The sequence below is a fragment of the Passer domesticus genome, chromosome 21, assembly GCF_036417665.1.
Source record: "Passer domesticus isolate bPasDom1 chromosome 21, bPasDom1.hap1, whole genome shotgun sequence".
NCBI classification, from domain to species: domain Eukaryota; kingdom Metazoa; phylum Chordata; class Aves; order Passeriformes; family Passeridae; genus Passer; species Passer domesticus.
The window spans coordinates 4991006-5016665 of NC_087494.1; the positions used below are offsets into that span (position 1 = coordinate 4991006).

Below are 25660 nucleotides of genomic sequence, written 5' to 3' on the forward strand. Positions count from 1 at the left end.
AGGATTCTGTGTTCCTGAGATTCCATTTAACACCTCTCCTTGGTTTTGCAAAGGTGCCCTCAGGGAGGCTGAGTGGCAACAGGGATCATCCCTGGGCTATTGGTCCTTGAAGCTGGATATCCTTGGAGCTGGTTATCCTTGAGGCTGGATATCCCTGGTTTTCCCTTTAAGGGTGGACGTGCTGCACTGAGGTGGGAATGCCCCCAGATACCCATCCCCTCCCAACTCCCCACAGGAGCCACAGTGAAGGGTGTGCTTTTTAATGTCAGTTATAATAAAATATTTTTACAGAGCCCAAAAAATTCAAAATAGTGCAAAACATCTCACTGTCATGCATCCATGGGAGCCGCCGCAGGGGGCGGGACAGACACACAGGCATCGGTGACACTGTGCTACAGGAGCAGAATTGGTCAGTTCAATCACATGCCAAACAGGACGCTCTGGGGAGGGGCACAGGGCCAGGGCACCACGGTCGGGCTGCAGGGCCGAGCCCCAGCCTGGCCGTGCAGGAGCAGCCGGTAGAAAAGGGTGTAAACATTGAACAGAAACGAGAGAGCAAAGTGAAACCCTCTGGTCCCAGGCAAACCCTCTAGACAAAGAGCATGGGGGCCATTTGGGGTACCCTGTTTTGGGATGGGAGGGGCTGAGAGAGCTGTATTGATTTGTGGGGTCATGAGGCCTCTGTCTGCCCCAGACTCGGGGCAAACTGGCCAGCTGGGGTGGCCACCCCAGCACCGCACACCCAGGCCTCCCAGGCACTCGCACGAGACATGCACACCACTTAGCACACAGAAATGGTGCTCACTGGGGAACTGGGGGCACAGAACTGGTGCTTACTGGGGGACTGGAGGGAGGGAGGGCTTCTCTGGGCCGGGGTGGGAAGGGTTTTCTTGCGCCAAGGAGATCCCATGGGCTGCATTGCTCAGGGATGCTGGTCCCCACCGGCCAGAGCAAAGAGGAACAAGTACCTCTACTCAGGCACCCTCAGCCCTGGCACCTTGTGGGGGGCAGTGGGGTAGCCCACGGTGGCAGCAAGGCAGGGAAGACAGGATATGGGCCGGGGGCTGCTCCCTGCTGCTCCCGACCCTGGTGATGCTGCTGCCAGCCAGGGAGGGGACCCTGTGCAGGGCCCGTGGGGGCTGCACCTGCCCACCCAACAGCCCCAATAGCCCTTCCGGGTACAGGACACAGCCTGTCCAGCTGCCCTGTATGTACAGCTATTTACATATGTACACGTATGTGCTCAGGGCTGGCAGCTGCCCTGCCCTCGGGACACACCGCCACGCTCAGGGATGGGGACAAGGGGCCATCACGCTGTGCCAGCCACTCAGCAACACCCGCACATGGCACCAGACACACACACACCCCGCAGCCCTTTCCTCGTGTCACTCGCTGAGGTGTGGGGCTGGGTGGGACGGTGGAGGTTCAGGGATGAACCACTGGGGCTCCTCCATCTCAGACAGGCTGGGGAAGGGCAGACTGCTCCCCTAAGCCAGGCTCAGCTCCAGCCCCTCCCTGCAGCCCCCCCAACACCAGCACCTTCCTGCGGGGTGTGACGGGGGCCTGGCTGTGCCCGGCATCGCTGGCAGCCAGCCATGGTGGCCGGGGAGGGAGGGGAGGGTCTGTCACTGCAGCCACAGCACCCCCTCCCCAGCGCCGGGCAGCGACTCCTCTGTGGCCACTCCTATGGCTTATACACGGCTGGAGGATTCTGTCAGGGGCCGGGCGCGGGGGGCGAGGGCGGGGGGCCACAGGACCCTAACTGCTGCCCTCCTCGGCTGAGCGCGTGTCCGACTTGAGCTTGACGAACTCCTTGGCCACCTCGTCGTTGTTGCGCTGCGAGAGGATGCGGAGCACGGTGAGGCCGGTGTCGTCCATGTGGATGCGGCGGCCCAGGGGCAGCCAGCAGGCGCCGCCGGGGCGCTGCAGGATGTCCCGCAGCTGCAGCACGGCGATGCCCACGGTGCGGTCCTCCCGGGCGAAGCAGTAATCCTTCACACACACCTGCAGCTCGTAGCACTCGGGGCCCGTCTCCGTCCCCAGAGTGCTGAGGGGGGACAAGGGACGGGCAGTGTTGGCAAAAGGGGTCACTCTTCACCCCTAGCCCGGCCACTAACAGCCCCTACGTGGCTGCTGTCCCCACCCCCACCCCTAGGAAAGCCTTTTCCTTTTTACTCCTGCTCCTCTCTCCCTGCTTTCACCAATGAGAAAATACCTAAAACACCTCATTGGGCATGAACAAACTCCCTGGCAGCCCCCTGGAGGTCCCCAGGTGCTGGGGACACTTCCCCCAGCCTGTCCCTACATCCCCAGCCCGTGGTGCCACTCACAACTGGAAGCTCTCGTTGTACTTGGGGGCCCAGCTGTTGTTCTTGGATTTAGTGGCAAATTTCCTCTTCTTGTCACTGAGGTGGGGCCCGATGATGTTGACCTCGATGAAGGGCCGGAAGATGCCCGAGGTCTGCCACTTGAGGTCATTGGCAGCCACCACTGCAAGGAGGGGACAGCTGAGGCTCAGGGAGCACTGTCACCTGCCAGACCCAGCACCCCGGGCAGCAGGACCCACCTTTGACGGTGACTTTGTGCTCGCCACTGCTGGGGTGGGTCAGCAGCTCCACATGGATGGACACCTCCCCCACGGGGTCATCCACGCCAGAGCCTGTGGCAGACAGAGGGACAAGATGAAGTGCCTGTTTTCCCAATGTTCCTGACATGCCCTGCCCAACACTAACCCCACTGAGGAGGCAGGTCACCCACCATGGGTGGGAAGGGGCATTAGGGTGTGTCCCAAACGGTTGTAGGCACAGCAGTGTGGGAGCAGCAGCTGTGATGGACATGGCAGGACACCCCCAGCAGCACGCTGCCTTTGCCATCCCACCCCTGTGGGCCTCCCCTTGCTAAAGCAGGGCTGAGGGGCCTGTCCAGGATGGGGCAGAGGACAGTGGCCCAGCTCCCCATGCTCACAGAGGGGTGACAGTGTCATGGTCTCTCCCTGGGCAGGAGGCACCCAGCCAGGGCAGCCACAGCCCTACCAGTGTCTCGAGGCTGACCCACCCCCTCGTACCCCTCCATCCCAGGGACCACACCAAGCCCAGGGGTCCCCGAGCCTGGGGACCAACAGGTCAGCCCACCCCACGCCTCCCGAGCTGTGCATGCACCCGTGGGTGAAGGACGGGGTGCAAGGCAGAGGGACAGGCTCTGTGGGTCTGATGGGGCGACAGAGATCCAGCAGGGCTCAGGGGGCAGCTCTCGGGCTGGGAAGAGCAGTGGAAGGAGGACATGTCCCCACGGGTCAGTGAGGGTGCCAGGCCGGGCCGGGGCTGGTGAAGGCACATCCCCCTCCATCCCCCTCCATCCCCCGGGCCCCGCCCCGCATGCTGAGCCGGGATGGAGGCGATGGCGGGTGGGGACGGGGGCTGGGCATGGAAGGCCAAGCGGGGGTGCAGCCCCCGCCCCAGCAGGGTGTGATGGAGGCCAAGCAGGGCCCGCGGGGGGCTCATTCCCTGCGCCCCAGGACAGGCAGACGGAGCGCGCCGGAGCAGGGCTAGTAATGGTCCTTAGGGCAGCAGGATGGGCAGGAGGGGCACAGGAGGTGGCATGGCCTCCCCTAGGGCCACGTGTCCCAGGGGGAGGTCACGGTGGGTGCAGCAGTGCTGGGGACAATGTGGGGTGCCCAGAGCGTGTGGGCAGACACCCCTGTTCCCACAGGGACAGCCCCCGACCCGCTCTGGGGGTGGTCAGTATGGCTGAGCACAGCTCCTTCAAACTCCCCCCAGAGCAGCCCTGGAGTGGCAGTTTGCCCATCCTGGGGGTCCCCAAGGCCGGCGATGCTGGGGGTCCCCAGGCCACCCCAGTGCTGGGACTGTTACTAGCCCAGGCCGGCGGCAGGCAGGTGCAGGGGCGGGCGAGTAGCACACGTACCCTTCTCAGGATAAACCTCTTCACTAAGGGTAAACCTAATCCCTTTCCCACCATGAACTAGTGGGAAGGAGAGAGAAAGAGACAGAGACACGGCACAGAGTACACAAAGAGAGGAGGAAGGAGATGAAGGAGGAAGGAGATGACAACGAAGAGAGGAGGGAGGAGATGCAAAAGAAGGGAGGAGGAAAGAGATGAAGAAGAGAAGGAGATGAGAAAGAGAGAAGGAAGGAGATGACGTGCATGGGGAACAGGAACAGTGAGGGAGGGGGGGAAACAAAGAGAAAGAGAGATCAGATCTCGCAGACAGACTGACGGCCAAGCACCCGGACAACACTGCAGCGACACAGGAGTGCCAGGCACCCCCAGCTCCCAGTGTGGGCTCCTGGGGACAGGGTACACCCAGGGGTGCTGGCACCCACCAGACCCAACCCCACGCCCCCGACATGGCTGGCACAGGAGGCACAGACAGGACAGACGTCCCTTGAAGGAGACTCACGGACAGCAAACGCACGTCCCACTCCCCCAGGACGCAGACAAGCCTGGCTGGGGCACCCTGCGGTGGCCCGTGACCACCACCGAGCAGCTCAGGGCCCTCCTCCAGCAGCCAAGGGACAGAATAAAGGGCAGCATTTAGAGCTGAGGGCTGATCCTGCCCTGGAAAGTGCCCAGCATCCTGCACTGCACCCCAGATCAGGGGCTTGGGCATCCAGCATGCCCAGGACAGGCCCTGGCACAGCATCCGGACCCTGTCAGTGCTGGGTGCCTGGGGCCATCCAGAGGGGACAAACACTGTGACACCTGGCCAGAGGTGACCTTCCCCCCTCCCACAGGCCCCATTTCCATGCCAGTCCAGCAATGCCCTGGCACTGGGGACCCACTGCTCTTGCTGGTGGGGAACTGGGGAGTGCCAGGCTGCTGCTGCTGGGCACCATGGCCCCTCTTCACCTGCAAAGCACGGGAAGAAAAAGCCCTTTCCTTCCCCACCCTTCTCTTCCCCACCGTGAGCCTGGCTGGGACCCCCAGCCCCCTGGGACAGAGCCAAGGTGGGTCCTGGCCGCGGGGCAGCCTGGGGAGGAGGGGGCACAGCAGGGCCAGGGCAGCGTGTCCTACCCTGCGACGACTGGGTCTGCACGAAGGTTTTGATGAGGAGATCTGTGGCCTGGGTGTACAGGGACAGGGCGTAGCGCAGCGACTGCAGGTCAGGGCTCTTCTCCAGGAACGTTTTCTTCAGCCCCACGCCGCCAGCGTGGAAGTATTGCTGGAGGGGGAAAGGCCTCAGGATGCTCAGCAGGTCTGAGAGGGTCCCCCTAGTGCTCCCTGTGCCTGGGCCTCAGGGTCAGAGCCCTGCGGGCACCCCAAATGCCCCAGAGTGCCCTCACCTTGATGGTGTCCAGTGCCAGCTCCACCACAGCACACTGCTTCGGGGTCAGACTCTTGGCTTCCTCACGCACCATGTGGTCCTGGGGGACACAGATCCTGCTCTCAGCACAGCACCAGGACCTGCTGCCCCCAGCCCAGCCCAGCCAGCAAGGGGGCAGTGGTGGGGTCCTGGCAGCAGTGGCACTGGCACTCACCCTGGAACAGAGAGCAACCCAGCCCCCCAGCCCTCACCTTCAGTTCGGTGACCCCCAGCCCAGCCCCCCAGCCCTCACCTTCAGCTTGGAAAGCTGCCCCAGCTCCTTGGCCGCGTTGAAAATCATCTGTGTGCCCTGCAGAGAGCAAAGAAACAGGGACAGCCCCAGTGAGCAGCCAGGCTGGGGTGGCATGGCCAGGCTGGGCACGTCATGCCAGAAGCTTGCTGCAGTTCCAGGGGCTCCTCCAGGCTCCAGGGGACAGCAGGAAGGTGACACAGGTACCAGGCTGGCAGCCCCAAGCTCTCAGCACAGCTGGGGAGGCTGCAGGCTTGGGGACCCCAGGGCAGGACGCCACCCTGGCGTCATCCTTGGCTCTGCTCAGCACAAGCAGCTCGGCCCAAGAGTCCCATGCTGCTTCCTGTGCTCCAAGCACCTGCTCCTGCACCCAGCAGGGCCTGGCACAGCAGGGCACTGACCACTCGGACGTCGGACACGGTGGGAGCAGAGAGCGAGGGACAGCGGGCACGGGAGGACGTGGCTGTACCCCACAGCCACACGGAGCCCTGCCCAGCCCCAGCAGCCCCAGGGGCGTTCCCAGCCCCTTCCTCCAGGTGGGAGGCCCGGGCTGCCTCTGCCTGACCCCACCACGGCAGGCTCCTGGGGCCCATGGGCACAGCAGCCCCCTGCACGGGCAGATCCTGCTCACGGCCCTGGGCTGGCACCTCTGACTGGGCTGAGCACAAACTCTCCTCCTCAGCTCCTCCAGTGCAAGTGCAACTGGATAAACTGGGGCCCAGAGACTCCACTACCTTCCCTCTCCCAGCACCAGCAATTCCAGCCCCTCCCAACACAGGAACCTCAGCATCTCTCCCATTAACCAGCAGGAGTCTGGCCCCTCTGTGCCCACATTTGGTATGCCCCCATTAACCCTTTGTGCCCACCCCTCTGCCCACCCAGTTCTGTCCCATTAATTCCACCCTCACTGTTCCCATCTCCCCCAGTAAGTGGACAGGCTGGGAGCTGGGGACACTGGTGTCCCCGAAACAGAGCATGACAGGACACTGTACTGAGCTGCAAGTCCCCAACCCAGAGCACAAGGGACGAGGGACAGCAGGGAGGGAAGGGGAGAGAGCAGTGCCAAGTGGGGAGCAGAAGAGCCATGTCCTTACTTCAGTGTGACTGGGCAGCTTCACCCTGCTCTGGAAGAGAACAGCAAGGGACAGTTACTGGTGGCCCCAGCAGCATTCAGCCGCGGCTCCAGGCCCCCCACATCCCCTGGCCATGAGGGCTCTGGCCCTGTACTCTCTTCTGGCTCTGCCCAGCTCTCTGCTGGTGCTGCTGGTTGGGCACCAGCTCACAGCTGCAAAGGCTCAGCCCCGTGCCCACGTTGGTGAAGCTGAGATGAGTGTGCCAGGTCTCTCCTGAGGACGGGCAGGTTTGCTCCCCACCCCATTTGGGGCTGGGAGAGCAGAGGGAATCAGCTCACCCAGCACACTCAGCAAACTGGGCAGGAGCCAGTGTCCCCCAGGAGAGGAGGGGGAGCCGCAGGCATTGCCCAGATGGATGCTGGCATGGCTCTTCCCAAGAACCAGGAATTGGGGAGCAGGCTGGGGTCACTGCTGGGCCCCCACCCTGTGCTAGGAGCACCCAGACAGGACAAGAGCCCAGGTGCTGGAGAAAGCCCTTGGAGCAGGGCTGGGGCTCAGCAAGGAAGGGGGAGCAGGCTCAGAGATCCAGGGGATCCCAGCAGCCCCGGGGCCCTCACTGTGCCCAGCAAGGCCCAGGACAGGGGGTCTCCTCTTCCTGAGCCCCCCACAGTGGGATGGGGTTGTGTGGAGGGTCTCCCATGCACAGGGAGCTGGTGCTGAGGGCTGTGGGGTACTGTTCCCCACAGGGATGGGTGACACCCCACATCTGCCCCGAGGGAACTGAACACCACAGACACCCCTCTCCCTACCCCAGGGACACACAGAACTGGGGCTGTCCCCAGCACACAGCACAGCACACCTCACCACAACACCACACAGGCAACAGCACATCCAGACAGCACGACAGAGGAAGCACGGACAAGCCTGGACCTCCACAGAGGCGGGTGTGAGACCACGAGTGTGGCCCCGGGGCAGTGACACACATGGAGCCCACAGCTATTTACCTTCTCTGTCCCCTTGCCATGTTTTCTCAAGAGCGTGCCCTGTAGAAGCAATGTCAGAGGTTGAGTGTGGGGTGGGGGGACAGCATGGGACAGGACACAGGGGCACAGGTGGCAGAGACATCACGAGCTCCTGAAGGACAGCCAGTGGGGGACTGGTCCCCACCGGGGTACTCAGTGAGGGCCTGGTATCATCAGGGTGCTGGATCCCCACTGGAAAGCAGGATGTTGCACTGCTGGAGAACTTGTCCTCACACTGGGAAACTGCTGGGATGCTGAATCTGTGAGGGATGATCCTTGCTGGAATACAGGATCCAGCTGTGTGTGGGCAGCCTCTGGTGCCCCCACACATCCTGCTTCAGCTCTGGCAGGTGCTCCCAGCACTGGGGAGGGAATAGCTGGGATTTGGCTTTGGCACGCAGAGCTCTGGTTTGTGCACGGCTGGGCCCAGTGAGAGCCCCACACTGGCCAGTTCCAGCCCCACACTAGCCCAGTGTCAGCCCCACACTGGCCAGTTCCAGCCCCACACTGGTCCAGTGTCAGCCCCACACTAGCCCAGTGCCAGCCCCACACTGGCCAGTGACAGCTCCACACGGTCCAGTGTCACCCCACACTAGCCCAGTGCCAGCCCCACACTGGCCCAGTATCAGCCCCACACTGGCCCAGTGTCAGCCCCACACTGGCCAGTTCCAGCCCCACACTGGCCCAGTGACAGCCCCACACTGGCCCAGTATCAGCCCCACACTGGCCAGTCCCAGCCCCACACTGGCCCAGTATCAGCCCCACACTGGCCAGTCCCAGCCCCACACTGGCCCAGTGACAGCCCCACACTGATCCAGGCAAGAGGAACTGTGTGAAATGAGCCACAGTGCCATGGGGGGGATGAACTCGGCTCTCAGCACGGACTGTTGGAGTCAGGAGAGGGGAACATGGAGTCAGCTGGCTGGGAAGCCTCAGAAGGAACAAGCAGCACAGGTATGGCCACATAGGAGGGGTTCTGGCCCTGGCACAGGGTGATGGGTGAACAAGAGGTGCTTGTACCACGCAGAGCTGACACTGTTCTGTCCCCCAGAGCCTCAGCAAAGCTGGGACATGGGGCTCCCACGAGGTCCCCATGAGGTCCTCATGAGATCTGAGGGGACACTCAGCCCTGGGCTGCCCCCAAGGCTTCCCCAGATGCTGCTGCTGGACACAAAAAGTGTTGGGGGACAGCAGAGGGGTATTTGTCCCTGCAGGGATTGGCACCAGCACCCAGCAGCTGGCTCCCGCTGCTCTTCCTGCACAGGTGCCTGGGTCACAACAGGGGTGGGGACAGGACTGGGGGGGAATTGCCCTTCCCTTGCCCCCAGGGTCATAAACCCACAGCCACAGACTGGTCAGAAGAGAACAGAAGGAAACTGCTCAGTCAAAGCCATGCAAGGACCCAGCAGCAATGCCGAGAAGGGAGCCGGCAGTCCAGGTTCCCAGGGCCATATCCCGACCCGGGAAGGAGCCTCACAACTTGTGCCACGAGCACCCGGGCCAGGGACCGCCGCGTCCCCGAGAGACTCCTCCTCCTCCTGGCAGGGAAAACCTCTGCCCCCATCACAGCCATACCCCAGGCAGGGCCTCGAGGGGAAACTGAGGCACGAGGGAAAGGACGAGCAGCCCTGATTGCAGGCACACACCGCTCCCGCTCGTGCCTCCCGCGGTATTCCTCCCCTCAGCACGGAGCCCAGGTCTGGCAGTCCCCGATGACATGGCACTGCCATCACCGTCCCCGACCACCCCGTCACTCCCCCGTGTGAGTCATATCCCGGCACTGCCAATCTGTCCAAGGCCTCTCCACCCACCACATCCCGGAGGGGCTGGCTGTGCCGGCCAGGAGCCAGGGCCAGGCAGGGGCGGGGACCAGGAGCTGCACCAGGTCAGGAGCCGAAGGAGGGTGTGGGCAGGGCACGGGCAGCCACACAAGACAAGAACCGGCGAGGCCAGGACCGACACAGAGCGGACAGACAGACAGACAGACAGGGAGCTGCCGTACTTACAATCATCTGCCATTGAGAGGCGAGAGGAGCAATTGGAGAGAACAACCGTGACGTGAGTGTCGGCCCCCGCCTCCTCCATCCTCCCCTGGCTGCCCCCCACCCCCAGCCGGGCCACGGCTGTCCCCCTGCCACAGCACTCAGTGTCACTGCCCTGCCACTGCACCGCGGGCCTCCACAGCCCCCGGGGAGCCCCCTCCTCACCTGCCCAGGCCCTCCTGACTGTGGGGGGGGGGGCTTTGCCCCAGGGGGGCTCAGTTCCAGGGACCCCAGTCAACACTTGGCTCTGACATGGACCCCCAAACCACCAGCCTGTCCCTGTGGGCTGGCACCCAGGGACACCTGGGCAGGATGGGACCTGTCCCAGCACAGCTTTCTCCGGGGACTTTCTGCCCTCAGGAAAATCACCCAACAGAGCCACGTGTCCATGCCCACCCTGTGCCCTAGCACAGACCCCACTGTCTCCACAGCCTGGCTGGAAAGAGACTGGAATGGACACTGGGATGGGGACTGGGACTCAGTGGCACCAGCATCCCTGTGAGATTTGGCCACCCTTGGCCAAGCCCAGTCAGAAGCAATGTGGGGCTGACCTGAGCCAGGCTCAGGGCTGTGACACACTGACAGTGAGGTGGCACCACTGAGGGCTGACATGTCACCACTGTGCTGTCCCTCACAGACACAGCACAGGAGCTCCACAGTCCCAGAAAGGTGACATGAAGGCTGACAGCTCCAGGAACTCCAAGGAAGAGCCTGAGCCCATCTTTGTAACAGTGACAAAAGCCACCAACGAGTGACATGTGTGTGGCTGCTGGAGAGCACTCAGTGTCACCCTTTCCTGTGTGACTTTGAAGGAACCACCTCAGGAAGCTTCAGGTGCAGGGTGGGCAGACAAAGAGCAATGTGATATGGAGCCTCAGAGAGGGACCATTCCCTGGGTTTGCTCTGCTTTCCTAAATCCCCCAGGAGCAAGGAACAGCTCAGCCCTGCTGGGGAACATGTCCCCCCATCCTCATGAAACCCCCAGCCCTTCAGCAAGGTGAACAGGCAGCATCTCCCCACACTCCAGGAGCGCCTGGATTCACCTCCTGGCACAGGGAGCATGCCCACAGCCAGTGTGGATCAGTGTGGCATGGGATGCTGTCCCAGCTCTGAGGGAAGGATGGGTAAGAAAGGGCCAGTGTCCCCTCTTCATGCCACAATGGAGGTGGCAGGAAGGTCCTTTGCCAAAGCCAACCAAGAAGGTTCTGGAGCAAGGATGACCTATCTCTCTTCCATCTTTTCCCTGGCCAGGACACAGGTTTGGAAATGTCAGTGAAGACCCCACCCTCTCACACACCACTGAGGGCACCTGGCCAGCCATGTCCCACACTGGCCCCACTCAGCCACCTGTGTCTCAGGGTCCCTGGTCCCTCTGCCCATCGCTCACCGTCTGGTCTGTGAGTGGGGGTAGGACGATGGTCTTCTCCATGGTGTTCATCACCAGCTTCCAGAGCTCCTTCAGCACCCGCTTCAGCACCGTCTTCTCGCAGATCTTGGCAAAGAGCGTCAGGCTGCGGGAGGAGACCCCACGTGTCACCCCTCCTGTGTCACCCTGACTCTGCAGGTCCCCCGCACTGCCTGACGAGGCCAGGAGAGGCAGGGTGGGGGTTCCAGCTGCCCCCACACTCACTTGCTGTCCAGCAGGTCCATGATGGGCTGCAGGACGTTGTCGGCGTCCTGCGCAACGCTGCTGCAGGTGCTGGCGGGGACGTTGCCGGTGCCCTTCACCTGGCTCAGGATGTCACCCATCTGCTTCACACACTCCTCGATGTGTGGCTGGAAACTGGGGGCCACAACGTGCAGGCAGCTCAGCATATCCCCCCAGAGCTCTCCTTTGCCCACGGCCCTGCCCCCTCACCCAGCTGTACCTGGTGGCAAAGACTCGGCTCAGATCATCCAGGACGTTGTTCAGTTTCACCTGCAGTTCCTTGAGGATATCACTGGCTTCTGTATCCAGCTGCAGGAGGAAGAGGTTGTTGAAGTTGACAGGGTTCCTGAACGAGCCCTCAGGGAAGTTTCTGCATCCCAAATGCATCCCTGGGCAGGGTGAAGCCCTTCCCAGTCCAATACAGTGGGAGAGCAGGGTGCCATGGGGTGACCCCACACAGGAGTGAGGACCGGGTCTACTCCCAGCACTGGGGAACTGGGCATGGGGCTACCTCAGGGGGGAAGGGAATGGTCTAACCCCCACAGGGCTCCCTCCTGGAACCCCTCCATACTCACATCCTTCCCACCCATGGCTTCAAACATCTTCTCAAGCTGGACACGGAGCTGCTGGATGTTGTTCATCAGGATGCAGGGCTGGAGGGGTGGGATGGAGAGGGGGGTCAGCACCAATAAACATGTCTGGGACAGCTGCTCACAGCCCCAGGACCCTCCCACCTTGCACTGGGGGACATGAGGACAGGGATGGCAGGGAAGCCACCCTGACAGTGTGTCAGGAACTGCCATCAGGAAGGGACTGACCCATCCTGGGGCTGAGGTGACATGTGGGGACAGCAAAAGGGAGATACATCACCACTTTCTCCTTCTCCTTGGAGCAGTAGGAGGCAAAATCCTTGGAGATGATCTCAGCATACTGGAGCAGCACATTGCTGATGGTCTGCAGCCAAACAGGGCACCAAGGAAGACACCCAGACAGCAGCAAGAAAGGGTAAGGACAGAGAGAAGGAAACCATGAGTGAGTCCAACAGCAGTGAAACAACCTCCTATCTGGATACATACAGGGAGCCCCAGACCCTCTGGCCTCATGGACCACAGAATCATGGAATCATTAAGGTTGGAAAAGCCCTAAAAATTCAACTCCAGCCATCACCTCAGCACCACCACCATGTTCACCACTAAACCATCCTCAAGTGCCAGATCCACATGTTTTTTAAGCACTTTCAGGGATGGTGACTTCACCGCTGCCCTGGGCAGCCTGTGCCAGGGCTGGACAAACCTTTCAATGAATAAATTTTACCAACATCCAACCAAATCTCCCCTGGCACAACTTAAGGCCATTTCCTCTCATCCTGTCCCTGTTCCCTGGGAGCAGAGCTCAACTTCCCCCCCAGCTGCCCCCTCCTGTCAGGAGTCGTGCAGAGCCAGAAGGGACCCCCTGAACCTCTTTTTCTCCAGGCCTCCCCACTCCCTCAGCTGCTCCTGGTGCTCCAGACCTTTCCCCAGTTCTGTTCCCTTCTCTGGACACGCTCCAGCCCCTCAATGTCCTTCTTGTAATGAGGGACCCCAAACTGACCCCAGGATTTGAGGTGAGACCTCAGCAGTGCCCAGCACAGGGGGACACTCACTGCCCTGGTTCTACTGGCCACACCATTGCTAGTACAGACTAGTACTAGGTGCCATTGGCCTCCTTGCCCACTTGGGCACAGCTGGCTCATGTTCATGCACCAGGAGCCACATGAGCACAGCCACTGGAAGCCAGATCCAGCACAACTGGTCTCCATGGGCTGCTCCAGCACAGCTGTGAAGGCAACAGCCACCAAGCCTGCATTTAACTCCCTCCTGTATTGCAGCAAGCCAGTTTTAATTAATCTATATTAATTAAGCAAATAACTCATCTCTTATAATGAATTAATTAATATCCTGTGCTAGCAGAGCTGGGAGTGTCCCAGGGTGGGTTGGTAGCATATTGGCTGCCCACAGCTGGGTGGAGGGGGCACAGGGAGCCCAGGGGCCCCAGCCAGGGCTGGCACTGGGGTCCCAGGAGTGGTGCTGACCCCTGCCCTGGCAGGTGCCCACCTTGGCAAACCGCCGCATGTAGTGCCCCACAATCTGGGGGTCGGGGCACTCCAGCTTCTTGATGATCTCAAAGCTCTGGTTGAGCTGGGAGAAGACATCCACCACGGAGCAGGAGAAGAGCGCGTGCTCCGAGGTCTGCTGGAACTGTAGGGGTGAGATGAGGTGTCAGCAGGATGTGTGGGGGGGATTTTGGCCCCAGTCAGGACATACTGGGACACCACAGTCAGGGCATCAAGGGACAAGCCCCTCTCCTCCGAGACTGCGCCCCCAGTCCTGTTCATACCCCATCCTTCTTGTCCCGCTCCAGCGCTCCGTGCAGGAAATCCCGTGACACCTCTTCATTCTCATCCAGCCACTGGATGACAAAGGGCTCGAACCAGCTGCAAGAGAGACCCACTGTGGTGAGGCCAGCAGCCCTCGTGGTGGCAGTCCCCTGCCCGGCCCCAGGGCTGCACTCACGCGGGGTACTCGGGCACGCGGCTCTTGAAGGAGGGCAGCTCGGTCACGTACTCGTTGTACAGCCACTTCACCTTGAAGTGCAGGTTCATGTAGTCTGCGCTCTTGCACAGGCGGTGCTTCTCGTGCTCTGCACGGGGAAAGGGCCTGGGGCTCACTCCGAGTCCCACATCTGGGGCTGCTCCCCAGGGGCAGCTCCAGGGAAAAAAGATGGAAGTGCTTCTGGAGGGGGTGTTGATGAGGAGATGAAATGGGTTTGCCCAGGGAACAGGGGAGGTGTGAGCTGAGGACAGCTCCTGCCTGGTTCACCCCTCTCTGGCTCAGGGTGGCAGGTGGGACTCACCCTCCATCGCGTACTTCATGTCCTGAGCAAAGAGGTTCCACATCACCTCAGCACTGATCTTCCCCACGTTCAGTTCCTGGGGGAACCTGGGGTGAGAGGAGAGTGTGAATCACAGAATCATTTAGGGTGAAAAAGACCTCCAAGGTCATTGAATCCAACCTGTGAATGATGCCCTCCTTGCCACCCAGCCCAAAGCACTGAGTGCCAGATCCAGGCCTTCTTTGGACACTTCCAGGGATAGGGACTCCAAACCTCCCTGGGCAGCCCCATCCAATGCCTGACCACCCTCCCCATGAATTCTGCCTGATGTTCAACCTGAGCCTCCCCTGGCACAGCTTGAGGCTATGAACACAGGGTGAATCAGCCCTCCACGTGGATACACATCCCTCACACACCTCCCAGCAACCTCAGCTTTCCCATCTGTAGAATGGATGTTAAAACCACTTCCAAAGGCCTCAAGATCCTACTGCCTCCACGTGGGCACCCTCTGTGGGCACAGCAGTGTCCCCTTCCCTACTCCACCTACTCACTGGTTCAGGCAGGGTGTGTAGGAGTTCTTGTCTTCCTCAATAATGGAGACAATCAGGGTGATGAGCTTCGACCAGAAATCCAGGTTTTTGATGCTGGGGCCCTGCTCCTCGGGGGGCACCTCACCTTTCTTAGTCTGGAGGGGCAGGGACACAGTGGAAAATTTGGTCACACCAGTGCAGGGCTCAAGTTTTTGTCAGGGCTAACAAGGGAGCGGGAGGGAATACCCTGGAGGCCCCATGCAATCCCCTCTTGTCTGTCCTGATCTCAACCCCACAGCTCAAACTCCAAGGCCTGGGGATCGTTCTGCACAGGACTAAGCACTCTGGAGAGGGAGCAGGAGCACAAGGAAAAGGAGGAGAGCATGGGGTGGGGAGGTCAGTGCCCAGCACCCCCCTGCCCACGCACCGGGTCTGTCTGGTACTCGCGGCTGTAGAGCTCATGGCAGTTGTTGAAGATGTACTCGTAGGTGGAGTTGAGGCAGGCCTTCACACAGTCCTTCACCACCTGGCTGGCTCGTGGGGGGCTCTGCAGCTCCTGGACCTGGTGTGCAGGGAGGGGGTGGTGTTTGGAGCACCCCCAGACACCCACCCAGGAGCACCACAGGCCAGCACAACCCCAACCCACAGAGAAGCAGGGCCAAAGGCAGTCAGACCCCCTGAGGGACAGGGTGAGCAGGGCCCCAGCAGTACCTTCATCCGAAAGAAGGTGATGCTGGTCAGCAAATCCACTGTGGACTTCAGGTCCTGCAGCCGTTCGGGGCTGCTGGCAGGGAAGTTGTTCTGGAAAGGAAAGAGGGGAGTAGCCCTCAAAACTCACAAGGGCAAGTGAGGGTGAGGGAGCAGCCACGGGCTGCTTCAGGTGGGGACACTGAGGCAGGGCAGGCACCTTACCCGGTACATGGAGAGGTCGATGCGCAGGGAGTTGTGCAGCTGGTCCAGGAGCTTGACAAAGCGATCTTTCTGTGGAGAAACGCCCCGGGGGCAGGTGAACAGGGGAAAGGCGGCAGGACCGACCCCGCCCATGTCTGTCTTTGCTCTCAGCTCATCCCTTTCCTTCCTTCCTTCCTTCCTTCCTTCCTTCCTTCCTTCCTTCCTTCCTTCCTTCCTTCCTGCCTGCCTGCCTGCCTGCCTGCCTGCCTGCCTTTCTTCTGAGCCCTGAATGGGCAGGACGTGCCTGCAGAGAAGAGCATCTCCTTGTTGGTGGCTGGGGCTCACTCAAAGCCCTCAGCAGCTCCTGGGGCACATGTGGCCATGCCAGGTGCTGTTCAGGATGGAGAGGTGACACCACGTGTCCCTTGTGTGTCAGCTGGGAGGCTGACAAGCTGCTCTGTCTGCCCTGCCCACTGGAACCCCTCTGAGCCTGGGCTCAGGACAAGAGTTGGGAGAGGGGCTGCAGGAACAGTAGCCCCTTGACTGGGGCTTTCCAAGAGGTCAAGAAAAAGGGCAGGGAAAGGATGTGCAGTGGCTGCCCATCTTGAGGCTGGCCCCAGGAGTTGGACATTTCCATGACTCCTCACTCACCCCACTGGGCTGCATCAAGGGACATGGGCAGGGAACACCCCGTGTGTGGGGTCTCCACTGGGGCTGAGGGGCTGTAGTTCAGCTCAGCCCAGCTCCCCCCAGGGAGCACAGGGCAGAAGGATGCAAATCCCATCTTGGGTTGTGGATTGGATCAGGGGTCAGAGCTGATGGAAAAGCAGCTCATCATAGAATCCCAGACTGGTTTGGGTTGGAAGGTACATTAAGGACCACCTTGTTCCACTCCCTGCCATGGGCAAGGACACCTTCCACTATCCCAGGATGCACCAAGCCCTGTCCAATTTAGTCCTGAACACTTCCAGGGATGAGACAGACACAGATGTTCTCAGGTCAACCTAAGTCCTCACTCCCTCACAGGGAAGAATTTCTTTCCAATATTGACCCCACAATGTTGCTGGGGAGCATTTCCCTATGTGTTCCTGCTGGTGGAGAGGCTTTGGACAGCCATGTGGGCCTGCCACGAGAGCCCTGGTTCCCCCCTCAGCACTGGCTGTACGGGTCAGGGCTGACCCGCAGGGCTCTGGAGAGTCCGGAGCAGCGTCCGAGTCCTGGGATAAGAGCACGGGGGTGGAGGGGCAGCGAGTCCATGGCTCGGCCATGGCCACAGCCTGTGCTGGCCACCGCAAACCTTCGGCGCTGGCGGGGATGGCCCAGCCGGGCCCTGGGCCGGGCCGTGCGTCCCCAACACCCAAGGAGCAGCACTCTAACACTGGACACGACGGGTACTCAGCGTTAAAGCGACACGGCCGGGCACTTTAGCACCCAGCCTTAGGCTCTCTAAAAAAGAGAAAGAGACAAGTTTTTAAAATCCTCCATGTTAGAGAAAAGGCGGGTTTTTGGTTTCCTCCTCCTCGTGATCCGGAGGCACAGCTCGCTCGGCTCTAGCTACCCCCTGCAACAGGAACGTGGAGGTGAGCCAAAGCTGCCCGGAGCTGTGCTCGGCCCTGGCTGTGTCCCTGGCTACCCAGCACCTTGCTGCACCCGGGGCTGGGCACTGACCCTGGCTCGACCCATGCACACCCAGAGCGACCATTTCCTGCTTCTGGGATGGCACGGGTGGGGAGCCGAGGTGAGGGCTCAGCCCCTCCTCGCCCACATCCCCGAGGGGCACCCAGCCCTGCCACAAACTCGCCTCACTTGGCAGTCAGTGGTGCTGGCACAACCGGCTGAGTTTGCGGCAGGCTGGGGTCCCCCAAAGCACACGAGGCTGTGCAAGACCCCCCATGAAGTGCAGGGGTGGGTCATGGCCCCATGCTTCTGATTTTGCCACCAAGGTGGCTGGCCCTCTGTCCTGGCACGCTGCCACCCAGTTTGCTCAGGCTCCCATAATAAATAGAGGAGCAAATTTAGCCCTTCTCCTGGGAAGGTGGTGGCTCTTTTCCTTCCTGAAATACAGGGATGACTTTTGGGGCAAGCAGGGGCTGACCCCACTGCTGCCTGTCTGCAGTTTGGAGTGGGGTGTTTTGCACAGCTCGTTTTGCTTCCCGAGCCCCCCACCCCCTCCCACAGAAAGGAGAGAAAAAGAAAAGAGCGTTTACGTACCATGGGACTTACCCCGAAATTGGAGGCGGCAAAGCGGTCGGAGGCGTTGGCGTTGCTGGAGGCGGTGGTGTGCGCGTAGTAGGCGTTGATGTTGGCCAGCAGGGTGCTCATCACCGCCGGCACGCCGGGGCACATGTACTTGGAGGAGAGGCAGGCAAAATGCCTACGGACACAAGTGGCAGCTGAGGGTTTAGGGCCACGGGAGGGGATGCAGGGTTTGGGTGTAAAAGTCTTTGAATCCCGGAGCATCCCAAATTGGACGGGACCCTCAGGGATGCTCAGGGCAGCCCCTGTCCCTGCACAGCCACCCCAACAGCCCCACCCTGAGCAGCCCTGGCAGCGCTGTCCAAACGCTCCTGGAGCTCTGGCAGCCTTGGGGCCGGGACCATTCCCTGGGCAGCCTGGGCAGTGCCAGCACCCTCGGGGGCAAGAGCCTTGCCCTGAGCTCCATGCCAAGCCCTGCCACAGCTCCAGCCCTTCGTGGGCTCCTGGCCCTGTCCCAGAGCAGAGCTCAGCCCCTGCCCCTCTGCCTGCCCTGGGCAGGAGCTGCAGCCCCCAGGAGCCTCCCCTCAGTCTCCTGTGCTCCAGCTGAACGAGCCAAGGGCCCTCAGCCGCTCCTCAGAGCCTTCCCCAGCTCCGTGTCCCTCCTTTGGACACTCTCCAACAGTTTTAGATCCTTTTAATCTTGTGGTGTCCAAACTTGACATGGGGCTTGATATGAGGCTGTGCCAGAGCAGGTTGGGAAGGGGAAGGATGGGTGCACATGTTTGGGGCCAGTCTGCATCCATGGCAGAGAGATGAGTGCCAATGGCAGCAGGAGAGGAAGATGGGGACAGTAACCCTCCACCTGGGGGGTGGGTGCAGCCCCTCTGAGCCAAATGGGGGCAGGAGACTCACGTCATGGCCTGGTAGATGGACTCCACCCCATAGCGCATGGCAAACTCATCCACGATCTCCTGTGCTGTCTCATCAAAGTACACCTTCCACGCATCATCCCCCTTGGCGTCGGGGATCTTCACCACCCCGTTGTTTTGCAAATCCGTCACAAAGTGAAACAGGTTCTGGAGGTAGAAATGAGTCCCGTCAGCTCCCCGGGGCAGGTAGTGGCAGAGTGGCACTGCTGGGGAGGGGGCCGTGCCCCCTGTGCCTTTCTGGGCTGCTCACCTCATGCAGGCAGGTGTACTGAACGTGGTAGGGAGCCACCTTCTCCTCACCCTTGATCTCCACGCTGATGTGCAGCCGGATGGCTCCTGACACTGCAGACTTGTCTGTGCGCTTGTCTGTGGGTGCAGGGAGAGGAACAAGGTGTGAGGCATTCCTGGGGCACCCCTGCTCACTGCCAGCCCCAAAGAGGGGCACAGTGCTCTGGCACAGGGCCAGGGTTGAGGGGACACCCAGCACCTGACTGGCATGCAGCCAGGCTGGGGTGGGATTTGGCCACATTTCCAGCTGCTAGAGACATGGCCTTTCTGTGCCTCAGTTTCCCTTCTGCAGGAGGCTGGTGTTCTACAACCTCCTGGGTAGAGGGTTCTCAAAATGACCACTGGGAAAACATTTTATCCTGATGGCTTTTGATATTAAATGTTTGTGAGAGCAGACCCTGCTGCAATAGCCTTCAGCCCATGGCGGGCAGCACTTCCCCCTTGGACTCCAGGGCAGGGGGTCCCAGGCAGAGCAGGATGTGGCACCCCCTGAGCCCAGGGCGGGGGTCCCAGGCTGTGCTGCTTACCGAGGTTGTACCAGACATCCATCTCCCCGCTCAGGGTGCGGACCTCGATGATGGTCTGGCCCAGGAAGTCATCGGATTCCCTCTTGAAGCGCTGCTTGACGCGGGACTTGATGTCATCATCCTCGTCCCACACTCGGACCTTGATGCGGTCAGAGGAGTTATGGCACTCGCTGGGGAGGTGACAAAGGGCAAGCCCCAGCATGAGCAGTGAAACCTTTCCAGCTACCCCCCATCACTGCTGCCCTAAACAAAAGGGACTAGCACAAAGCAGGAACTGGGGAAGAGAGCAGATGAGGGGGCACCAATCCCCTCCCAGCGGGCTCTGTGCCACAGCCAGGCAGCCCCAGCACAGCCTGGATCAGCCCCTAGAGTCACCCTCATGGCAGGAAACAGAACCCAAGGGACCCCAGCACCTCAATGGGGGCAGGATGAGGCCCAGCTGGCTCCCCCCACCCTACTGGGACATGGCAAGAGCCAGCACAGACTGGCTTGTACAACCATGAGTGGCCAGGGAGGGGAATGGGGAGACAGGGGGTGAACTTACAAATGGAAATTCTCCTCCCAGATTGGGTTGAGATTGCCGTAGATAGTCTTAGTCCTTTTTTTTGTCTTTCCAACCTGGACAGTGACATAAGGGTCACTGGAACCTGTCTTATCCTTTGCTTGCAGGCCCTGGGCACAGACCACTGCAGCACAGCACAGCATGGCAGAGAGAACAGACAGAGATAAGTCAGTGCTGCAGCCACACTAAGATCCCCAAAACAGGTGCCTGTGTCCCCCCAGGGGCTGAAGCTGCCTGGCAGAATGACGGGTTGGACAATGGGGACATTCCCATGGTCCCCAAGGCTGAAGGTGACAAGCTGCCTACCAGTGATGCTGATCTTGGCTGACCATTTGGAGGTGCCATCCAGGACACTCTGCTTGACCGCCTTCATCTGCTGCGTGTGTGTGGTCTTGTTGACCCCAAACACCTCCTGGATCAGCTCAAATATCTCCGGTTTGTTGCGCTCCCGGATCTTCATGCGGTCCTTGAGCACCATGATGATGTTCTGGGTCCGGTCCTCTGCTCCATGCTTGGAGCTCTTCTCTGCTGCTCCTGGGAGAGGACAGGCATGGGTGAGATGGGCTGGGGGGCTGGTGGTACCCTGAGAGAGACATGAGTCCTGCAGGTTGGCATGGTGGATCTTGGGGACAGAGACAGGAGGAAATGGCCTCAAGTTGCACCAGGGAAGGTTTATGTTGGCTATCAGAGGAAACTTCTTCCCCAGAAGTGTTGCCCAGCCCTGGGACAGTCTGTCCAGGCAGTGGCGGAGTCACCCCTGGAAGTGTGCAAAAAACATGTGGCTGTGGCACTTGAGTTTACTGTTTAGTGGTGACCACAAGGGTGCTGAGTTGATGGTTGGACCTGTTAATCTTAAAGGTCTTTTCCAGCCTTAACAATTCCACAATACTATGATTCCATGCATGAATTCATCCAAACCTGCAGAGATCTATCCCCTGCCCAGGATGAGTCTGCTCTGCACACCACTTCTGCCATGCCCAGGTCAGGAGTGGAGCTCTCTGGGGCTGCTCCCTCCTCCCTCTGCAAGGTGAGAAGGGACAAGGCCGTGGGCCCCAGGTCCTTACTCTGCAGGCAGTCAGCGTTGAGCAGGTCCTGGCACTTCTCGTGGCACTTGACGCCGCACTCGGCACAGCGCATGCCCTGGCGGGCAATGCCCCACAGCAGCCCCTCACACTCGTAGCAGTACGTGGGGGTGGTGGCCGTCCACACCTCGAAGTTGTGGGGCGTTGTGCAGGAGATGGGGTACACTAAGGCTTGCAGGGTCTTCTTGTAAACATGGTTTTTCTGTGCAGGGACAGGGGAGAGAGGGGGAGAAACGCTGAAGCAGGGCAGAGGATGCACTTGGGGACGTTGATTTAATGGTGGTGGTGCTGGGTTGACAGCTGGACTTGATGATCTCATAGGCCCTTTCCAACCCTAATGATCCCATGATTCTACCCCCAGGTGCTGCCATGAGCATCCCAGATGCAGGTGGGGCACAGACTCTGCACCTCACTGCTGGCCTGGCCCCCCAGGCTGTTTCCCCCTCCCACCCATCCCCAACCCAGCCCACCCCAGCACCTACCAGCTCCTCATTGTTCAAGGTGCTCGAGGCCAGCGCAGATGTGATTCCTGCTTTCCTGGACTGGACCAGGGACTGTGGGAAAAAAAGCAAGTTCCCAGACCCAGCAGACCATGAGAGCTCCCTCCTACACCCCAGTGGCTGTGAAACACCCAGGACAGACCCCAGTCCCAGACAGGGAAGGATCCTGGCTGCATGAGGGCAGTGGGGACAGCCCAGCCCCCACTGCTGTCAGCACTGCTGTGCAGTGGGACTGGAACCAGTGCAGCAGCCTACGACATTCCCAGTTCAGCTCCAGTGGGGCAGAGCCTCTCACATATCTGAGACCCCTGGGGAGATAGGGTGGGGGACACTTACCATGGCCTGTGGGCAGCCAGGGCCAGCGAGGAGGGAATAAAAAGCCATTAGTGCAAACACTTCCCAGGAGAGCCCCTTCCCTGCCAGAACCAGTGGGAACTGGGGAAACACCCCCTCATCCAGCACTGAGCAGTCTGTGGTGGGGGGCACTGTGTCCCCAAGCCACAGCACTGGGTGCAGCCTGCAAATCCCAGCAGGGAAAGGCAGCAGACCCCCAAACCCCACACATTGCCCACCCCATCACCCCCCCACCCCCAAAACACCAACACAGCACAGTGCAGAAGCATCAGCAGCTGCCCAAGAGGGCTGGGGTGGGGGCACCAAGTTGGGGACAGCAATGGGACAGGGGGATGTGGGGAGGCAGATTGGGAACAGGAAGGTGGCACCCCAGGGAGGGCACACAGTGGAGATGACAAGGTGTAAAGAGAGGGGGAAGGACGGGAAGGGCACCTAATTCTGGGGGACAAGGGTGTCTTGTTTCCAAAATTGCTGTCTCTTGTCATCAGAAGCAGGAGGGGACCAGCAGAGTGACCCTGTGCAATCGAGCCCAGGGACTGGAGGGGACCCCATCATGGGGGGTCTGTACATCGGGGGTCTCCAGCCCCACACACTGGGACAGTGGGGACAGGAGCACAGGGTCTGGGCAACTTGGAAAAGCCATTGCCAGCCCTCCCCTGGTACGGGGTCTGTCTGTCCAGCACCAGTGTGTTCCAAGCTGCAGGAACAGCTTGGCATGGCAGCTGGGACAGGAAGGGACCAGGGACACAGCACCAGTAAAAAGAAAATGGGAAACCAGATACAGCCCTGGGAAACCTTAGGCTGATGCTTGGGGTAGGGACCAGAGCTCCGTTAAAGAGAAGCACCCTCGGGTAGGGAGAGCCCAGCTCCCCACTGCAAGGAGGGCCAGGAGCCCCCAGGCAGTGTGGGACACCCCCGCCCCCCTTTGGCAGGGCTGGGGGCACTGAGGGCTGGCTGGCAGCCCCGAGGGCGCTGTCTCTTTAACCCCTCGCACCGCGCTCACCAGATCGCTGACTAGAGGGAGAGATTTGCGTCCAGGCTTAATGTCGGGCATGCTGTTAATGCAGCGCAGAAACCTTACAGCCGCCCCCCTGCCGCAGGGAAGGCCCAGCCAGGCCACAGGAAAGAAAACAGAGAACACAAGCCATGTTAGAGGCAGCTGGGGAGCGGGGCACGGGCGGCGCAGTCCGGTGGGGCAGCAGGAGCAAAGCTGGCAGCTGTGGGGGGTGCCTGGGGAGGAACCTCACCAAATCGCTAACTAGGGGGATGGGTTTTCGCTTGCGAATGTCCGGCATGCTGTCTATAATGATCAGCCCACCACCAGGCCTGCAAGAGAGAGGAGAGTCAGCGGGCAAGGGGAAACTGAGGCAGGAAGGGGGCCCCTGTTGTTGCCCCATAGTCACTCAGCACTTCAGAGAACCACAGAATGGTTTGGGTTGGAAGGGACCTTGAAGCCCATCTTGTTCCACGCCCTGCTAAGGGCAGGGACACCTTCCACTAGATCAGATTGCCAACCTGACCTTGGATACTTCCAGGGATGGGGCAGCCACAGCTGCTCTGAACAACTTGTGCCAGGGCTTCACCACCCTCACAGGAAAGGATTTCTGCTCAATATCTAGGACTTGGTGAATATGATTGCAAAGCAACCTCCGTGTGGCCAGGGACCCACCCATGGGATCCCCATCCCCACCACCACTCCAGCCAGGGTAGGGATCACTGGACTAAAAACTAAGGGAAAAAGGACTTTGGAAAAAACTGTGATTTTTCCCCATGTGAAGCTTAACAGTGAAACCCAGGAGAAAAACTGTCTATTTGGCTTAGTCAGTTTTGGCTTTGCAGTGTGAGGCTGGAGAGCTGGGGTTCCCTCTGGCACCCTAAAGAGGAGCACTGAGCAGGTGAGCCTCAAGTTTTGCTGCAAGGGAACCCAAGGCAGGAATGGAACTTCACAGCCCTGCTGGAAAGAAATCCCTGGAGTGATCTGAGGGTTCTCAGGACACCTACCAGGTTCTGCCCAGGTCCATGGCAGGGCTGTCTGCAAGGGCAAGACAGGACTGACACCTCCAGGCCATCGAGGTGAGAGGTTCAGGATTCCCCATGACACCACTCCAGGAGGGAAGCAGGAGTTGCCACCCCTCCTCATCCCCATCTCAACTCACCTCCTCGCTCTCCCCCTCAGCAGCAGCTCTTGGGGTCACAGAGCAATGTCATGTCTGCTGGCTCTTCCAAAAGCACTGACCAGCCCCAAAATTCAGCTCCAAAAGACTGGCCTCCCTGAATGCCCACAGCTTGGCAACCCTTCTCCACACAAGCCCATTAATGCTGAGCTCATTAATCACATCCTAATGAGGAGGGGGGCTGAGATCCCAGGGGGCAGACTGTCTCCAGCTTCCCCTTGTACTCACCCGCCTTTGAACCACAGGGATTTTTCTCCATCACCTTCCCCGCGGGCCTGGAAAACAAGGGACAGTGTCAGGGCCCAGCAAGAGCCACCAGCGTGGGGACAGCCCCCCCAGGGCAGTGAATGCTCACAGCACTGGGGGAGCATGGAAGGATGAGCAGGGTGGGCAGAGAAAAGTGTGCTCCAAAACCAAGGGGGCTCTTCCCAGCAAAGAGCCAGCACTGGGAATAATTCTCTTCAGGAGGCTGACCTGGGTGAGCAAGTGGGTGGGCTTCAGCAAAGGGGATGAGGCTGGCAAAGCAGGGGGCATGGCTACACTGTGTGAAAATTCAGGGCTTGGGGGAGTGAAGAAGCACCACAAAAGCTCAGCAGGTCCTCAGGGACCCACAGCAGTTGGAAAGAAGAGCAGGGAAAAGCCAGAGCACATGGAAGAGGGTGTGTGTGCAGGGATCATCCAGCAGTGCCACCTACCCCTGCAGACAGGGGATAATTTTGGAGAAGAAGGGCAGAGAGAGACCATCACCCTTCCTTCATAGGCAATCCCTGAGCATACACACACACACAGGGAAGGCACACACAGGGCTGGGAGGTTCCAGGGGGACATGCTTACCTGCAGGCAGGCTACACCCCTTCCCTGCAGGAAGGGGAGACGCGGGTGCAAGGGCCATGGTGGTGGACAACTGAAAAGAGAAGCGGTGGGGAGGGGGATCGAGACCCCGGGGAGCGAATCCAGAGCCAAAACAAAAAGAAAAGATGGAGGATGGAGTCTAAAAACAAAACAAAATATTGTCAACTCAACAGAGGGGAGAGGGCGGGGGGTCTCGCACCAGCACATGCATGCAGCACACACGGGGGATCCTCAGCACTCCCAGCCCCTCTGGGGCATCCCACTTGGTGGGAATGGGGTTGTGGGCACCACTGGTGGCACCACCAAGTCCGTGGATGTCCCTGGAAGCTGCCCAGGTGTGGAAAGGGGCTGTGCCCCCAGCCCAGAGCCGTGGCAGTGGTCAGGGGGTGCTCACCTCCTGCAGCTGCATGCAGACCTTGTTGAAGGCTCTCAGCCAGTTGGCTTTGGCTCGTGCTTTGGGGTCCTGCACCTCCTCTTCTGCTGGCTCCCTGCAAGCACACACATCCCCTGTCACCTGCCAGCACAGCACCATGGAGTGGGGAGCAGCCC

General features: G+C 60.4%; 1 protein-coding gene across 13 annotated transcripts in view; it reads right to left on the reverse strand.

The window, feature by feature from the left end:
• Positions 1-244: 244 nt before the first annotated feature.
• Positions 245-25660, reverse strand: part of UNC13A (unc-13 homolog A) — a 37341-nt gene continuing 11925 nt past the window's right edge. For 2 of the 13 annotated variants that reach the window (XM_064396757.1, XM_064396749.1), the window contains 33 exons: positions 25506-25599; positions 24488-24534; positions 23333-23411; positions 21714-21785; positions 21214-21433; positions 20456-20683; positions 20132-20273; positions 19588-19757; positions 19023-19138; positions 18756-18919; positions 17859-18021; positions 15669-15737; positions 15468-15557; positions 15184-15318; positions 14778-14911; positions 14248-14333; positions 13908-14034; positions 13732-13828; positions 13449-13592; positions 12226-12309; positions 11931-12008; positions 11576-11664; positions 11338-11490; positions 11095-11218; positions 7648-7686; positions 6665-6694; positions 5574-5630; positions 5301-5381; positions 5032-5179; positions 3922-3978; positions 2567-2659; positions 2331-2490; positions 245-2047 (listed from right to left, as the gene is read on the reverse strand). In XM_064396757.1, the coding sequence (XP_064252827.1) occupies positions 1759-2047; positions 2331-2490; positions 2567-2659; positions 3922-3978; positions 5032-5179; positions 5301-5381; positions 5574-5630; positions 6665-6694; positions 7648-7686; positions 11095-11218; positions 11338-11490; positions 11576-11664; positions 11931-12008; positions 12226-12309; positions 13449-13592; positions 13732-13828; positions 13908-14034; positions 14248-14333; positions 14778-14911; positions 15184-15318; positions 15468-15557; positions 15669-15737; positions 17859-18021; positions 18756-18919; positions 19023-19138; positions 19588-19757; positions 20132-20273; positions 20456-20683; positions 21214-21433; positions 21714-21785; positions 23333-23411; positions 24488-24534; positions 25506-25599 (3859 nt within the window). In that variant the 3' untranslated portion in view covers positions 245-1758. Of the gene's footprint in view, positions 2048-2330; positions 2491-2566; positions 2660-3921; positions 3979-5031; positions 5180-5300; positions 5382-5573; positions 5631-6664; positions 6695-7647; positions 7687-9467; positions 9678-11094; positions 11219-11337; positions 11491-11575; positions 11665-11930; positions 12009-12225; positions 12310-13448; positions 13593-13731; positions 13829-13907; positions 14035-14247; positions 14334-14777; positions 14912-15183; positions 15319-15467; positions 15558-15668; positions 15738-17858; positions 18022-18755; positions 18920-19022; positions 19139-19587; positions 19758-20131; positions 20274-20455; positions 20684-21213; positions 21434-21713; positions 21786-23332; positions 23412-24487; positions 24535-25505; positions 25600-25660 lie in introns of those variants that run through there. The other 11 variants (XM_064396760.1, XM_064396754.1, XM_064396761.1 and 8 more) reach the window with 9 other exon arrangements.